Source organism: Sceloporus occidentalis, unplaced genomic scaffold (genome assembly GCF_023333645.1).
Source record: "Sceloporus occidentalis isolate IW3139 unplaced genomic scaffold, rSceOcc1.0.p SCAF_54, whole genome shotgun sequence".
Taxonomy (NCBI): domain Eukaryota; kingdom Metazoa; phylum Chordata; class Lepidosauria; order Squamata; family Phrynosomatidae; genus Sceloporus; species Sceloporus occidentalis.
In genome coordinates, this window is record NW_028317034.1 from 5,574,668 (window position 1) to 5,593,381 (window position 18,714).

At 38.8% G+C, this 18,714-nt stretch overlaps 1 protein-coding gene across 1 annotated transcript in view; it reads right to left on the reverse strand.

Annotated features, from left to right (window-relative positions):
• Window positions 1–13,740, reverse strand: part of LOC149288060 (G protein-coupled receptor family C group 6 member A-like) — a 43,730-nt gene extending 29,990 nt beyond the window's left edge. Inside the window, exons 1-4 of the mRNA XM_089492186.1 lie at window positions 13,610–13,740; window positions 10,348–10,651; window positions 8,044–8,898; window positions 5,433–5,645 (exon numbers count right to left, since the gene is read on the reverse strand). Of these exons, the coding sequence (XP_089348312.1) occupies window positions 5,433–5,645; window positions 8,044–8,898; window positions 10,348–10,651; window positions 13,610–13,740 (1,503 nt within the window). The remainder of the gene's footprint in view (window positions 1–5,432; window positions 5,646–8,043; window positions 8,899–10,347; window positions 10,652–13,609) is intronic.
• Window positions 13,741–18,714: the final 4,974 nt, after the last annotated feature.

Here is an 18,714-nt window from a genome sequence, read left to right on the forward strand (position 1 = left end):
CCTGCGCTATAGTAATGAGTTTTAAATTTGAATGCTAACACTTTAAGTTTCATCTGGGACAAAAAGGTTAATTTGTTGGTGCTAAACTATCTATAGACTCCACTGCGCATGTGCTGCATGTTTGTCTACAAGTTTCTAGATCTGCTCATTGTCCTTGCAGAAAACCTGACTAAAATAAATTTAACATGCGCTAATTTTTTAGCGATCCTAATGAATTCTTTAAGTGCAGATGTTTCCATTAGCTTTGATTATAAAAACTTTAATTAACAATCCATTTTCTCCCTTTATTAGATCCAATTAATGTTTAGGCAGCTCACAGAATCACAGCTCACAGAATCGAGCCCAAACTTGTCTCACTGTTATAATTGCTAGTAATGAGTAACTTCTTTCATAATGCTTCTAAAAACTATTTCTCCATTTTCTTAAACCATTACTCAAGCCATAAAGTGTGCTTTCTATTAACGGACATGTCTGGCATGCTTTAGTTTCTAGGTTTGGCATCTGAAGATCAAGGTAAGAAACCGAGATTTTGCTTTTGGAAAATGATCGTACACTCTGTAAGTATTCTTCTCTGTTGTTCTCTTTTTTCTTGAAAAATATTATATACGATGTGGGTATCAGGTGGCAGCATATTACCCCATAGTTGGATGCCAATATGGCCACCAATTCTACTGCTGGAAGATACTTTCCAGTAGTGGTCACATAAATTGGTATGAAAGCAAACCATACAAAGAGATATACAAGCATGCTAAATGTTATGAATTTTCCCTCATTGTATTTGTCAGGTAACTTCCTTCCTTTATAGGCTAAAACAAAACAAACAAAGGCCAGGAAGCCAGTATACCCCAACATTGTCCCATAGCCTAAAGACGATCCTTCATCACACAGAAGAAGAAATGTTTGAGGCATTTTGCCATCTTTCTTTACTGATGGCCCATTGAAAGCAAGCCATAGTATACAAATACCAATTTGTACACCTGTCAGTATAGCAATGACTAAAACTGGTTGGTAAGTGAATTTAAAATTGTAGCGAAACCTTGTACCTAACTCAAAGGCCAACACAATTCGAAAGGACTTCATTAGTATGCACGATACACAGAGAGTGAAACTGATTCCATATAGGGGCTGCCGAATCTTACAGGATAAGTTAAACGGTTCACCGATAAAAAAAACAGTGGTGGCAAAGCTGGCCATTAGAGACAGATTCATAACACAGGTATAAATACCCCCTGCTGCTTTAACAGCTGGAGTATTTATGTTTTTTAAAAACACAATTCCTATAAATAACACCAGTACAACACCTATTCCAGCAGCACTAGTTAGGATAATTGCAAATGGGTCACTCCAGCTAAAATATATAACAGTTCTGTTTTGACAGTGAGAACTTCCTTTAAGAGACCACTGATCATCTGGGCATTTTGTGCACTGGTTCACATCTAAGAAACAAAAAAGCAAAAACAAAAAAAATAAACATTTACAAAATGTTTTTGAAAGACTAATAATGAAATATAATAAATGCAAAATCAACTATTGTTGTGTAATATAAAAATCAAATAAAAAACACTTTAAAGATATACAGTATGGTAGAACAAAAATAACTACTACAATGCTGAAGTAGGTAGAGGAGAATAGGTGATGTACGCAAACATTAATCAATAAAAGAAGATTTGCTATTAAATAATATTGCTTACATTTTCTATCTCTTCTTCTGAAAAGGGGCGTGAAGTTAACCTCCCTCTTCGCAATTGACTGCTCTTTTAACATATTTGCAACATGTATTAAATCATGTAAGAATACATTTCTATGCTATGTATTAAGTAATGTCAAATTTGATTTGATGACAGAGCAACTCTTAAATGTATCTACAATAAGGTTCAAATTGGTCCATAGATTGAAAGATAATGTTCTAGATACTTCTAAATAAATAATAACAAAAAGTTGCAAAAGACATAAAATATATACAGAGTATGTGGTAAATGAATGGAAGAGATTCTCATCAGAAATTGTAGAGCTAAAACAGTGAGGAAATTTACACATTCATGGGATATGCATAAAGCTATTTGAGCCACATGATTTTTATCACTGGCGTAACTACAGGGGTCGTAGTGGTTACCTACGACATGACCCCTGCAACCCCTTGTAGCTGTCCGCTCATACTGATTAAAACTTTTTGAGAAAGGGCCATTCTGACCTGGACCGCACCGATCCAGACCAGAAGGGCCCTTTCTTAACTATTCTGAACTGGCATTGGAAGACAGGAGCGTTTCAGTAACCCTGCGTAACCCTGCGGTGAAACCGAGGCTGCTTGCACAGTATGCAAGCATCCACACAGAAATCTGCAGGAATTGTGTGTGCCAGCTTGGATGTGTAATTGTGTGCATGTGAGCATGGATGTGTAATTATGTGTGTGAGAGCATGGATGTGTACTTGTGTGTGTGAGCATGGATGTGTACTTGTGGGCATGATGTGTACTTGTGGGCATGGATGTGTACTTTTGGGCATGGATGTGTACTTTTGGGCATGGATGTGTACTTTTGGGCATGGATGTTTACTTGTGTGTATGTGTGAGCATGAAAATTGTTTGAAAATGTTAGACACTTACCATAATTTGAAGAGTAGTAGCCTTCTGCACACAGACCACAGTTATAACAACATCTAATGTCTGAGTGGATTTTATACTGCCCTGGAAGACATGGATCCGAGCACCGGGACTCTGGTCTCTATTAAACAACACAAATAAACTTCAGTGAGTGGCCATTTTTCTGTATGTAAAATACTGCAACTACTGCAATAGGAGTAAAACTTATGAAGACAAGCCCAACCCATCACAAGAAATCAGAAAATGAAGCAACCACAAGTTTAATGAAGGTACTGCTTAACTACAACAGGCAAATAATTATGATAAATATAAAAGAAACATTGAAACAAAACATAAGCCAGTAAAGTTAAAAAGTTAATAAAGTTTGAGAGATGGTACAAATTGGAGACAAGAGTCTGATATCTAGGACTCCGGGAATGCCAGCGGGAATGCCAACTAACATAAGCGGGAACGACTCTGACATCAGTAGGACCTCCCACTGATGTCAGTGGGCGGTCCTGGACACGTTCCATAAGAGTAGGCTCTGGGTAGCTGGAGCCAACAAGTTCCAAGGAATGCACATTGGGTCTTCATGGCCAAATACATATATTAGAATAAATCTAATTATTGGGGGAAAAAATCCCACATCCCATTCAGGGTTCAAACCCTGAGGACACCTACTTCCTAAAATAAAAACCCAAAAGGCTTTTTGTTTCTGATGCAGATCATCTCCTCTTATAGTTGGCTTTGTCTACTTTATGAGTTGTCTTTACTGTACTTTTAATTCATGATGTCCATGCAGAAATTATCAGTGGGTATACCTTTACCCCTTTACTCTCAGTTTTTTTTAATCTTATGTCCCAGAGCTTTTTTGCCACTTTTACCATAAGTGGACTTAATTAAGATTCCTCTTTTCCATGTTTGATGTACCCACAGAAATCGCACATCCTTTTTCAGAATAAATAGGGTTTTCATGTGAAACCATAGATGCATTCAAAAAATAATAATTGTGAGTGCCAATGTGTAAAAAATACAATGTTTATAGCTGAAAACCTAAATCTTGTAGAATAGCCAGACTTGTGCAGGTCAACAAGACCAAGACCTTCACATTGTTGTCAAACCAGTCTATGACCTAGAATTGTTGACATAGAAAATTGTCTTGTCTTTGTAGTGTAGTGATGGGTTCATCATTCTATGTGGTAGCTGCATGAACTGTAATTATTGCACCTGGGCTCCTATTCACCCTGATAGCTCTATCTGCTACAGCATAAAAAAGCATAAATGATACTGTGTTGTTTTTCCTCTGTTCTTTCAAAAGTATCCACAACCCTGATTCTATTGCATTGTTATATTCATTTTTGTGTAAGCCATCGATTGTGTGTTACTAAGAAAGCAAAGTGTCTACCTTAACCAGTGTGGACTCATGTCATCTTCTCTCTAGTAAACCTCACTCTGCATTCTGGATTCGGTAGTGCTACATTAAATAATGAATTAGGGAATTAATTGTGCCTGAAATAACTAACTATTTAGGTCACCCTCGTCTATCATTTTTCTATTTTGCTTGTACATATACACCCACTGGCCACTTTATTAGGTACACCTGTTCAATTGCTTGTTAACACAAATAGCTAATCAGCCAATCACATGGCAGCAACTCAATGCATGTATGCGTGTAGACGTGGTCAAGACTTGCTGAAGTTCAAACCGAACATTAGATTGGGGAAGAAAGGGGATTTAAGTGACCTTGAATGTGGCATGGCTGTTGGCCCCAGATGGGCTGGTCTAAGTAGTTCAGAAACTGCTGATCTACTGGGATTTTCTCGCACAACCATCTCTAGGGTTTACAGAGAAGGGTCGAAAAAGAGAAAATATCCAGTGAGTGGCAGTTGTGTGGACAAAAATGATGTCAGAGGTCAGAGGAGAATGGGAAGACTGGCTTGAGATGACAGAAAGGCAACAGTAACTCAAATAACCACTCTATACCACCTATGAACGCACAACATATTGAACCTTGAAGCAGGTGGGCTACAGCAGCAGAAGACCACACCAGGTGCCACTTCTGTCAGCTAAGAACAAGAAACTAGGGCTACAATTCGCACAGGTTAAACAAAATTGGACAATGGAAGACTGGAAGAACGTTTCCTGGTCTGATCAGTCTCAATTCCAGCTACAACATTCTGATGGCAGGGTCAGACTTTGGCGTAAACATCATGAAACCATGGATCCATCCTGCCTTGCAACAACGGTTCAGGCAGGTGGTGCAATGGTGGGACATTTTCTTGGCACACTTTGGGCCCATTGGTACCAATTGAGCATTGTTTAAACACAACAGCCTACCTGAGTATTGTTGCTGACCATGTCCATCCCTTTATGACCACAGTGTACCCATCTTCTGATAGCTACTACCATCAGGAAAATGTGCCATGTCACAAAGCTCACATCATCTCAAACTGGGTTCTTGAACATGACAATTAGTTCACTGTACTCCAATGGCCTCCACAGTCACCAGATCTCAATTAAAAAAAGAACCTTTGGGATGTGGTGGAACGGGCGATTTGCATCATGAATGTGCAGCCGACAAATCTGCAGCAACTGCGGGATGCCATCATGTCCATATGGACCAAAATCTCTGGGGAATGTTTCCAGCACCTTGAAGAAAGTATGCCACGAAGAATGAAGGCAGTTCTGAATGCAAAGGGGGTCCAACCTGGTACTAGCAAGGTGTACCTAATACAGTGGTCAGTGTATTTCACTAAAATATATTATTGTTTGTATAATCCATTGACAAGAATACAATGAATATCATTATTTTTTAATATTAGAATATAAACAATAGTAACAAGGTATTTCCTACTTTGTTATATGGATTGGTCCATACAATTTCAGAACTGTTAAGCTGGATGGAGGATTTGTGCTGCTCGTACTCTCCAACATCAATAAACTCCATGGAATCATTCACTGTTTGCCAGGACAGCAAATCATAACCAAGGTTGGAATTTCCTTTCTCATCAAAAAAAATAATTTCATCATTGTCATAAAACTGTACTTTCTTTAATTCATGGAGCAGCTGGTGAGAGAGGAAAAAAAATAAACATAATGTCAACCAACAGCCCACAGAGCCCTAAATGACTGATATGTAATATACATTCAATTCAGTGGTCTATTCACTCCCATGAGCGAATACTAAATTTTACATAACTTATGACCACCCTGCATACCTGGGAACATGCAGGCTCCAGCTAACTGGAGCCCTCTTTTTTTTGGATGCAGGTGGGCGAGTCTACATAAGTCAGCGGGCACTTGGCTGACATCAGAGGGTGGTAAAATTATATTTCTAGAGGGGACTGAAGTTTCATAGTTACCTGAGTCAAAATAAGTAATAAACACTCAACAAGGGTCTTTGTGAACGCTTCATGTTACTAAAAGACAAGCTAGGCAATGTTTCCAATTATAAGGATTGAAGTTCAGCAAAGCTGAAATCCTTACATCCTCTTTTCATGATAACAGGGAAATGTGAATGATGTCCAATACTTTTTTCATGTTCGGGTTTATTTCACTATATCATGTTTTTGGACCCACAGCATAATACTCACATCCTGCAGGATGCAGCATAAAGGGGCCAAAGCTATTGGTCCACAGAATGGGGTAGGGGGTTCCAGACATTAGGTCTAAAATGATTATTATGCAACTAAAAAGACATGATACCAGTTGAAGAAAGGGACAAGTCATGGGAAAAGAGAAGTGTACAGTTACAAGAGTATTTGGAGCCGAGTAGAGATATAGTTGGTACAATACTGTTGAGGACTCCATATGTAGTGGTTAAGAGTTTCAATTTTATTTTGGAGGGTATGGGGAGTCAATAGAGGGACAGTGGGGCAAGAGGTGAGAGTCATACGATAAGAAAATAAGGCTAGTAGATTTTTTCAGAATGCATTGCAAAAGTAAAAGCCAGAAGTAGAGGTACTGAAACAGTGGGGCAAGAGATGAGAGTCAAAGGATAAGAAAATATGTGAACATGCCAGTGGAAGTGGACATTGTAACTTGGTTGGGGCAGGTGTAAGAACACTGTAAAGAAAGAGTAGGTTATGCGAGGGAATACGGTTAGGTGGTCAGGTGAGGAGGAAAGACAACAGGACATCAGAAAACCCATTAGAGTGGTCATACAGAAAGAATGGAGTGCCCCCCGTGGTGAATCAAATTGCTGCCAGTAATGTGATTCACCACAAAGCCCCTAAAAAAACAGTAGCTTATCTTTAGGGGAGCGGGCAAGTGGGTCCCCCAGGTCGGTCTTCAAGGGAGTGCCGCGGAAACTGCAAGATTGTGATCTCCCATCTAGCCCTGCTCTTCAGGCGCCCCCATTGGCAGTGCGCACCCACGCACTTGAGTGCTGTTCTGTGTAGGAGGTGTCCGATGAGCAGGGCTGGTTTCTAATCACTATGCGCCAGCAAATGATGCAGAGTGCCAGGATATGGTGTTGGACCCCCACGCTCTGCATCAATAGCCGGCGCATAGTGATTAGGAGCACTAAAGCAGAGGTCTGAAATCACAGACTTCACGCTCTCATGACAGAATGGAGGAAGGGAAAGATAAGAGATGCAGATGCATGTAAGCTTGTGTGTGTATAAGAGCAGTGTAGGTATCTGTGTGTTTGTAAGCTCATGTGTGTACAATACGTGCATATGTGTGTGTACAGGCAGGGGTGTATAAGGGTAATGTGTATGGGCAGTCATGTGTAGGGGCAGTGTACTGTATATGTATATGCACGTTAATGGGCAGGTGTGTGTTTAGGGGCAGGTGTGTGTAAAGGCAATCTGTAAGGGCAGAGTAAATAAAATAACCTCTGTTAAAAAATCAGCTGGTGGGCACAATTTTCCATTCTTGCCTGCAGTGCAAAAGGAGCAAACTACAGCTCTGGGTGAACGTTTTCTGTTAAATTATTTTCAAAAGCAAAATGTTTAAACTTTATATCTCCCTCTATAAATATGATTAGGAAAACCATCCTTTCTGTAAAATAGTAGTAAAGATTTTCAAAAAGTTTTAGCAGAGTAGTAAACGTTTGGTATTCCTTTATTGAAAGACACTGTAAATGTGAAAATTTGAGAACTGACACATAGAAACACAGCTGTACCAGTGGGTACCTTTTTTCTTATTTTTATCATTTACATGAAGCAATGCAAAATATTGTGCTCAAGGCCAGATATGCAATGCTGGGTGGCCTCTGGCCTTAAAGCAGGAAACGCACGGCCGTGTGCTATGTTTTTATTGGAGCCGGGCATATCTAGCCAACCACTGCAGCACCTGATCTCCTGTTGGAGCAGCAGAACAGGTGAGTGTGTAGAGCGGTTGACCAGCGGCCCACTACGCATTTGCCCACTGTGCTTTACATTATGTATTTATATCAAGATACATTTTACATATCTATAATTTGTCTTGAGGATATTCGGAGCTGGAAGAAATACACTTACCTCCCAAGGAGCAAAAGATATATTTTTGGCACATATTCCTTTATAGCATAACATGTTTTTCAATGCATGAGCTATTGCTGTGACTGCTAAATATGCACTGTAAGATCCATCCAACTCAATGTTCCTTTCTAGATAGTCATCACTTGCTTGAGAAATGTCTTCTATGCTGCAAGCCATGGGCGACTTAAAGTTTATAGCATCTGATTTGGTACAGTTCTCTGGTGAAATACTTAAACACTGTTTATATACCTCATATTCATCTGTACATCCAAAGCGTAGATGCTTATATTCCTCAATAAAACTGTTTGTTGCATTCTGCCCTTTATGTAGATGTTGAAGGTACGGCCTAAAACCTGGAATTTCTCCGTTTTTAAAGGACAAGCCTAGTATGTCTCCCACAGTATGAATACCTTCCATTGAGGCAACCTCTCGTGAGGTAGACCAGTTGTCTCCTGCAATCCATGTCCTGGTTATTTTTTCTTTTATAATTTCATTGAAAAACTCTAACACAATTGATACTTTTAAAGCTAAGATCACTGCTCGTGCTGGAGATTTTTTTATTTTATCAATCACTTCTTTTATAGATGTGTTCACTCCAGGATTCCCAACATCTGCGGGTATCTTTTCCTTGAATGCAGTGCACACAAGTTGGGTGTCAAAATGAGCCATTAGACTTTCCAGCACTGAACGACCATAGTCATCATCACTGGAAATGATTCCCACATAACTCCAGTCAAACATCTTAATGAGCTTGGCAAGGGCATTAGTCAAATGAACATCACTTGCAACAGTCCTTAGAAATGAAGGATATCTCCGTTTGTCACTTAAAATATCAGCAGATGAACTGTAGCTTATCTGTGGGTTAATAGAAGAAATACATGTTATTGATGGAAAATATATATGGAACTTGCTATTAGTGAAATAAAAAAGTTGAATTAAATGCTGTGATAATATGAATTGACAATTTTGGTAAGAACAAGGAAATTGACTGTGTGCTCAAACATTCCTCTAAAAAAGTATGGTACCATCTCCTAAATGTGTGGCTCCAAAATGGTTAAAAAAGTGATGCATTAAATCTACATTCACAGGTCAGTTTATGTTATATTTACATATAAATGTGTGTATGTGCATGTGTGCATTAGCTATAAGGAATTTATTAAGAAACTTGTAAGTAGGAAGTTAGAAACTTTTGTCTTCTGATTAATTCTACATTTCACAGCACAGTATCTGTAGTGAAGTATATCAGTCCACTGATGTCTCAGAAGAGTGGAGATGCAGGATTTTCCTGGTACAATATCAGAATAAGAGGTAACAATGGAGCAGAATAGTGACTGGGTTAAGTAATATCCAGATGTGGTTACATATACACAATTGCTGGTTGTGACACTTAAGGCCTTACGTTTTACTAAGTATGTGTTTTGCACAGTATTGCATACATTAGGGATGTCAAAGGCAGTAGAGTTTAATTATTAAAGGGAATTTGCAAAAAGTATGATTTTAACTCACTGACTTTACTATGTATTATGATGGGCTATTAACAGTGAACATCTCCTGCAAAGGGAGGTTGGTTAACCCTATAGCCCCCCATTTGTAATCACCATATATACCAGTTGTGGTATTGTGTCGGCAGTGACTGTGGCTTCTCGCATCTTCAACTGGTTAATGGATGCGAAAAATGTTTTAGCCCAACATGCCTGTTAAATACATATTGGAAGTTTGCATGGACTCCAGTGCATTTTACAGCATGCAAATCAAGGCACACATTCTTTAGTTACTGGAATGAGAAAAAATAGACATATACTGTATAATTTAGCTATTTAAATCATCCATTAGCTGTCTCTACCAAAAGCTCACTATACTCCCGTTTTAGTCAATGGTGTTGGGCTCCTACTCAAATTAATGAGGGGGTTAGGTGGGACACCTGTGATGTTACAATCCCTGACAAGTGAGGGGATCAGAGTTTCTTTCTAACATGCTAGCCATTTGATCTTGCAATATTAGGCTGTCGTTTGCATGGACCGATCTCTGCCTAAAGTGATCAAGCTGCAAATAGAGTCTCATAAACTGATCTCCCCTGATGAAACCCCCATGATTAACTGCAACCTAAAGGAATGGGGGGTGTTTGGTTGGCTCAATATCTCCATTGTACTGCAGAAAAGGAATTTCCATGATCATTTGTATGATCATGGTGTGTGGTTGGCACTCTAGCATGCTTGCTGACCATGTACCATGTATGTGGTTGGCACTGAAAGGGCAAAAAAAAGCATAACGTGTATCTAAACTATACATAATATGTTGACTTACTTGTGGTATGAGTTGGAAACTGAAAAGTCTGGACACTGCTATGGACACCTCAGAGTACCCCGCTCCTATGACGGCTTTCACAAGTGAGGTATAACTTCTGTAGTTGCATGTTACATTTACTGCACTGCTTCCTTCATTTCTTTGGCCAATAAATCTCATTGCTTGATGAAGGCCTTTGGATGCATCTCCGCATGTATCATATATTTCATACCCCAAAGTAATACCGGGCAACAGATTCAATTTGTTTATTCTTTCAATTGCATGAACCATGCCTAGGGACCTTATAAATCCTCTCATTTCAAATCTAAAACAAAAGAACAGAAAAAGTATGTTTTTAATGAGCTGATGAAGACCTTTGCTGTTAAACTTCTTTATATGACAAACACAAATAGATTTGTTATTGCCATCTTGCGATTAAACTCATAAGTAGTGCATAGTAAGTTTGAGCAGGTACATAGGATAATCAATCAAACAAAACGGAGCGCTGTACTTTATTTATCTTTTGTTTGGTTTACCTTAAGTGTTAAGTGCTGGCAGCTATTTATATTCACTCTATATATCTAAATATCTATTAGAAGCGCCGTTATTCACTTTATTTTTGTACATAGGATAATCAATGTCAATAGGGTCCGCAACTGACAGAGTAAGTGGGACAATTAACCCCTTTGTGACCAATGATGTACCAAGTGCACCAAGAAAATATGTCCCTAGAGGACCAATGGTGTACCTGGAACAACGTGGATTATAAACAGTCCCACTTTGCTGTGATTGAGGGTCACCTGCTGACCACTCAGTGACTGAAGCAGGCAGTCTAAATCAGATTCCCTGCACTTGCGTGTATGTGATCGCTTATACAGACAATAACATGCAAGGATACTGTTAAATGAGAGTGCTTTAAAAGAGTGCTTGTCTGTTCCTCACCTTTCTCCTTCTCAATTGCAATCCCGAGAGAGAGAGAGAACAGCAAGTAAAAGTCTTTCCCTGGGTCCCATTTTGTATTTACTGTGGTGACAGTTAGTAGAAAATTAGTTAGATATGATTAGGGTTAGGTAGGGGTTAAAAAAATAAACATCTGGGAAAAAAATAAAATAAACAAAAATTATATATGAATTAGGATGGTTTCCAACCTAGGACAGATTAACAAATATATTTTTGGTATGTTTTTTTTCCTATTTATACTAGCTGTGTATAATTTATGTACATGTAAAACTGAATAAATGTGTGTCCCCTACTTGTCCTGAAAAAAATCTACTTTGTGTGAGTCCACAAAATGAAAAAAGGGAAAAAAACAGTTGAAGAACCACATAGCAAAAACACATAAAAATGCTATGGTCCTGTAGCGTAAAAAAAGCCCTGCTTCGTAAGGGGTTAATTATCATCATTTTGCTTCACTAGAATGTGAAAAACATATGTTTGGCTGTTCTGTTTTTGTCTTCATCTCAAGGTTTTACTCTCTTTGTGTCTAATTGAATGCATTGTGCTGCCTCCTCACACATCAACTAATTTACAGGCCCTAATAACTCAAATTGTTTTGTGATATATTTGCAGGCTCAGTTAGGTCTGCATAATGTATAGTAAAGTAAAACTTTTTGCAGTTCAGTGTAGAATATTCTACCCACCTATAATTTATTATGGTTGAGTAATGCTTGTGGTGGGAACAATCCCGTGAGATAACGTGGTTCTGTCTCTTTTAGAACCTATGCCAGTAGACAAATTTGCTCATCTTCTCCCTTTTATTAGGAATTGATCCCGCCACTCTCCTCTTTATTAAACATTTGAGAGTTCAATCTATGACACTACTAGCGTAGCTGACAAAATTCTGTTGGATCCAAGGATTAACCTGTTGACTCTTTGCACGCTACTTCCTCGTGCTAGGACTCCAGCTTTTAGCTTGGTGTGGAATTCCACCAGCCTGGACAACTTGATTGTGCTTGTTACTCACCTTGTTGTCTCCTTATATCTGCTTAGTCGCTTTTTCCCCTGCCCAGGGTAGCCTTGTAATAGTCCCACTTTGGGCAAATTTGAGACTTGTTATGTTCAACAGGGTGCTTTCAAGTGCTGCTGTGTGTACATATAAGGCATATGTTCCTTATTAAGCCCCTCCAATATACAAGTAACATTTATTTTTGGATATTGTTTAGTGATTTATTTTACATTTTTGTTGTAGAGTTTAAATAAAATTTAAACAAAAATGCACAGGTCATGCATAGTTATATCAGCGAGCCACTGTCACTTACTGGCTGAAAAAAGAAGTGTGATCTTATCTATAAACATTTACTTGCTCTTAAGAACTAGTGTATACCAGTTTGCACGTCCAGTCAGATCAGCAACAGTGTGTACATCACAGTCAAACCTTGGGAAATATATAATTACACAGTGACATTGTAATTTAGAGAAAAGACTTACGGCTGGATTGTTTAACCTTCTGAAATGTCCCTGTTTATATTAATCCAGATAATGGCAAAAAAAAGGACTATTACGTATATATCCCAACTTTTCCCAAAAGGGAAAAATTCCTTCATACCTGCAGGCACCAGCACAGCTTGGGAAAAAATATGAGGTCAAAAACAAGGTTGTTCTACCTACTTCCAAGAAAGCACTGATGCACATGAATGTCAGAGCTAAAAGCCAACACTGACACATTTTCTAAAATGTCACATTTGTCAGCCTTCACTGGATTTGCAGTGAAAGCTGCCATGTGGCAGGGTCTTACCTATTGAAAATACTTCTCTGAATTTGGCTTTGAAACACAAAAAACCTCAAAATTTGATCTGAACCAAAAGGTCAGGAAACAAAATTGGTTGTCTGCAAAAACAGAACCCAAAAATGTTTGTAATCAATTTTGCTCCCTTAGATTCTGAGCTTACATGTAAAATGTATCAATTTGTCTTAGTCTGTCAATTCTAGTTTTGTCATATCCTTTCAATATATCTATTCCAAAGTGCTGGTGCTATATAAATAAAAGAAATAATAATAGTTACACCATTCACAGAAAAACCTACACGTGTAAAATTATGATTTTTTTGCCTTCATATATAACAATGCCATTAGGGATAGTTTGAAAATGTTAACTAGATGTGATTGGCAATGACTAATACATACTGATCTAGCTATTTTATTAGCTAAAATGTCAACCAACATAAAATCCTCTATGAATCTAAACCACACCTAAAATACATGACAATATTCATAAGAGGTGTCAGTTAACACTGGCTGTACACAATACAACATTTATAGGTGATTAAAATAAATGGTAGCTTACCCAGCACAAAGAAGATCATAAGGTTGAGTGTAGTTTCCCAAGTTTGGAATTTCTTTATGAATTGGAAAAAGTCCTCCAATCATGATGTCACCATTTAGTTTGGCAACAATGCCATTTGGCCTGTTGCACATTGTGGCTTCTAATACCAGGGTAAAGCCGAAGAGAAAGTATAACCATGGTGTGATAGGAATCATAATATTGTTAGAACACCTCCAAGATAACCCTTAATTTCTTTGAGCAAGAGCTGAACAACATTTGATGTCCATGTCAACTGATACTGAAAGATCCTGTCTTCCACGTAATATTTTTGTTTTTAATGTTATGACTCAAGGTGTGCTCAAGTTTAACAGAAACAGTCGACTTGTTTATCCAGTCAGGGGAGGAAAGTACAGTGATAATCAAACCACTCAGTTATGACTAAAATTGGTCATGATAAACAAAATAATATATATACTCTCTCACGTGAAAGTTCTGGCAAACTACTCTGTTGCTTCTGCTGCAGGTGGCATAAAGAAAGCTAATACATTAGTGAATACTATTGTAATAGGATAGATTAGTGGAGGTATGTTTATTTTAAATGAGCAGGCAGACTTTATTAGGATTAGGCAGTATTAGAGAACAAGGTTTCTTCAATGGGATATACAAGAATTAAAGCAGTAACCCCTGACAATACAACCCCTGCATTTTCTGACATTTGATATTTGTGGCTAAGTACTAAGGTCAACAGAATCATTAACACATAAATGTAACAATAAAATGACAATATGTTGCTATTGTGTGTGCTCTGAGTTGTGGTGTATGTATTATGCTGTAAAACTGCTATTGTTATAGATTGTAAACTTGCAAGGACTGAGCCCTCTTCTCCCTCTGTACCAATATGTCTTAACGTGTTCAATTTTGTGTGAACTGTCAAGGTTTATAGTTTTGAAAACGTCTTATTTTTACCTCTTATCTTGCATTCCCACAGGTTAAGATATTAGCAACAATTCTTATATTTGCACATTTCTCGACTGGTTTAAGAAATTAAGGAATTTTAAAGGAAAATAACAAACAAAATAACAACAAAATTTACTTGTCACTACACAAAGTTGCAGGAAAATGTCACATAAATTACGCACTGTGTAATCTGGAGAAAGGAAGCAGCCAGATAAAAGGAACAAAGCACCAACTCTTTAAAGCCTATGGCTGATAGGCACCATGTCTTTTCAGAAAGGTACTGTGTAGTACTGGTGTAAAAAAATCTGTTTAAGGAGCCCTACACAGTGATGATTAATTGAAACGCTCAAAGCATTTAAGGACAATTCAAGAGATTAAATTATTGGAATGGCTGCATGATTAGGTTAGGTCTGACACATTATCAGTGGCGGAACTACCGGGGTCGCAGGAGTCGTAACTGCGACCGGGCCCTGGAGTTTTGCCAGTCAGGGGGGCCCAATGGGTGCCGAGCGGTCGTTTTCAGCAACCGCTCGGCGCCCTTCTGTCTCCTCTGCCGCCGCCTGCCTCAGCACTGCCCCGACTGCAGCGGTGGAAGTGTGAGGCGTCTCGGGTGCCGCGCTTCACACTGAGCGCCGGCACCACAGGACTGCACGGTAAGTGACCTACAAAGGGGGATAGGGAGAGGTTAGATAGTGAGAAGGGGGGGTGGGGAGAGGGTAGATAGTGAGAAGGGGGGGTGGGGAGAGGGTAGATAGTGAGAATGGGGGGAGAGGGGATAGATAGTGTGAGAAGGGAGTAGATTGGGTTGGGGTGGGGGTGTGGGGGGCCCTTAACAGATTTTTGCACCGGGGCCCTAAGGCTTCTAGTTATGCCCCTGCACATTATGATTATTTCTAAGCTATAGGGAGAGTTTATTGTGCGTTCCTTAGGTAGAATATGGCTCGTAAACATACCTGAAAACTTCCTAGTGCTGGCACCGCAATGTTGTCCCTCTTCTGCCCCTTATAGAAAGACAGAAGGTACATAGCCGATATAAAGAGCAGGGGTGGCCTCAAATAGACGAAAATGTTTGCGGAATTTACATTACATTACAGTTATTTATAAAGATTTCGCAGCGCTAAAGATGTAGAGTGTTGGTGGAATATATATGAGGAGGGGATGTGGCCATTAACTCAAATTAACCAAACTGACCTGGAAGCTTTGTTATCCACTATCGTTTCCAGAGACTTTGGGTGATATTTGTAGAGGTCCCAGCACTTTACTGCCAGCAGGCTGATAAATTATATACATGTGACCACCTGCTGGATACACAAGGCAGCATGTATTCAGCAAGTGGGTGCACATTAAAGGACAGGATCTGTTCCACAAGCACCTAAAGATGCATTGAAGGTGTGATTTTTGCTAGGGGTATGGGTTTGGTGGCTTATGTAAATAAGGACCCTTGGTAGTGTATCTTTACTTTCATATGTACAAAGAAGCATTACCCTAGAGGACCTCATAGGAATAGCAATAGTTTAGGAGCTGGCCTGTAAAAGTGAAGAGGCCAAAGGGTACTAATCCAGCTGGGTCCAAAGAGAGGTGTTTAAAGCTTGCATGTTTGCTAGGATAATTGTGACAATGGGTTAGTACTGGTCCTATGTTTATACCTATTCCAGCTGTTTTGGGAGTCGTCCGCATACAAGTATCTATCGGTTTAAAGCCCATGAGTTATTAATGCTATTTCTGTTATTGCATTTTTATCAGATTTATTGTCTATTGCAGTCTATTTTATGTACAACCGCTCAATGACTGTCCAGTGGAGATGTAATATGGTATGGGTTGGGAAAGACTTTTGTAGAGGAAAGACAGAAAGATGCAGTATGGGGGGGTAGACATGTTTGGATGAGATTTGTGGTGTGGGTTGGGAGACTTGTGAATGGAAGAAAGAGTGAATTTCCTGCATGTCATTTTAATGACAACATATAAACTAGTACACTTATAAATGACACACACACAAGACAGGTTAATTATCCATATTGAATTGGTGACATATAAAAAGCAAATAAGAATTCTTGCTGTAATTCATATACTGAAAGGAACTCTTAGGAATAGGATAATTGGATGAACTGTGCTGTATACTTTTAACCCCTTAAGGACAATGGGTTGTCCTTAAACCCATTAAAAACAACGCATTGTGAGTACATGTACAGGCTTTGTCATGAAGGGGTTAAAGTACAGTAATACAAAATAAACAATGTTGTGTAAAACCAGTTATGTCTAACACTGAACACCATTTTGCATGATCCCACCTGTTTAGACTGACTTGGAACTACAGCTCCAATCAACACATTAAACTGCAATACATATCAAAATTAAACAAACCATTCAGGTGGATAGCTGTTACATACTTCACTCAAGGAGAAGCAAGGACATTAAGCACATATACAGTATAGCTTTATAGGTGGTGTTAAGGATTTGTATGGTTAAAATAGATAGTAGCCACTAGTTTCTCTTTCATGCAAATAATGCTCATAGCTTAAGCACATAAATCAGTTAAATGTGTTATGTTAGTTGACATTTTGCCTCTAAGAATCACTTCTTTATTCCTACACAAAGCAAGATCTTAAAAGTACCATTCACTTACAAAAAAATACAATGGCTTCTTTTGAGTTTATTTTATGATGCCCCAAAGACTTTTGAGAAAGAATGGCGATATATATGTAGGTGATATTATAGCATCTACAGTATTTAATTCAGTTTACACCATGCCTCTCAGATATCCCTCTTAAATAGTCCACAAAATTGTGTATAGAAATTAGACTTGGGCACCAGGGGGCTCTTCGTGTTCGTCTTCGTGCTTGTCTTCGGGGGGAAAAAAACCTTCGTATTCCGCGAATATTCGCCCGTTCCTGTCTTCTCTTCGGGCGAATATTCGCGGACATTCTTCGTGCTCGTTTAATCTTCGTTTCCTTCCCGGTTGCCTAGCAGGGGTTAATACGGGGTTAACAACACATCGGAGCAGCAGCAGCTGCCGTGAAGGAACGTGTGTGCAACTCTATTGGTCGTTTCGGCAGGGGGCTGGTCTGGCATCAACAAGTGAATTGCAGAACGCACTTCATTCGTTGATGGCAGGCCAGCCCCCTGCCGAAACGACCAATAGAGTTTTACACACGTACTGAGGTGTACTGTACACAAAATGACCTAGAGACAAATGCTCCAAGGAACTTGGCCTCCGTTTATCATACACAGTCACACATCCATAGATGTTTAATAAAAGAATAGGGATTATTTTACATTTTTAAATTGATTTTGGACCACTTGTAATACATGCCTAACATTTGCTACCTATTCACAATGGCATACTTTGCAACAACCCAACTTTTACTGGACAGGACTGGAAAAAAGCAGGACTGTCCACCAAAATCTTAGGTGTGTTGGCAGGTATGCGGATGGAAAAATGTTGGACAAGAACTAAAAAATAGCTTAGGGTTAATGTACGGTTATGTTTAAGATTAGGAGCAGTGCACTGGTTTGGTTAAAGATGTATTATGTCTAAATAATAATTTAATTTTAATTTTAATGGGTTTTAAAAAATTAAGGGGTTTATTTAAATGTATTTTAAAGTTAGATTTATTATTTAGTACTTTATTATATTTATTTAATGTTTATACTAGTGCTACCTACCGAGCTATAACTACCAACGTGTATTTGCATACCTAGATAGCTAAATTAGATGGGACAGGACTGGAAAAAAGCAGGACTGTCCCTGAAAAAGTTGGGTCTGTTGGCAGGTATGTGGATGGAAAAATGTTATAGTATGAAGTGTGAGTTATAGCGTTAATGCTAGTGAGTGTAGAAGTGAAGGCCAGGACAAATAACAAGAGGAAAGGTCCTTGTGATTTGTGCATTGTACGTGTATGTGTTATGTGTGTTATGTGTGTTGTCACTGTGTGTTATATGTGTTATGTATTATGTCACTGTGTTATTTGTGTTATTGTGTTATGTTTGGTTGGTTGGTTGTGTATCAGAAGGAAAATAATGAAATGGAAATGGAAAAGGAAATGGAAAAGGCGAATGAGTGGGCAATTGGCGACCCACTCACCTGTTTCACCCCAGAGCAAAGCATCCAAACACTGTCAGTCCTAGACGTTTGGCAGCGGACTTCCAGAGCTCAGACACAAGGCCCTAGC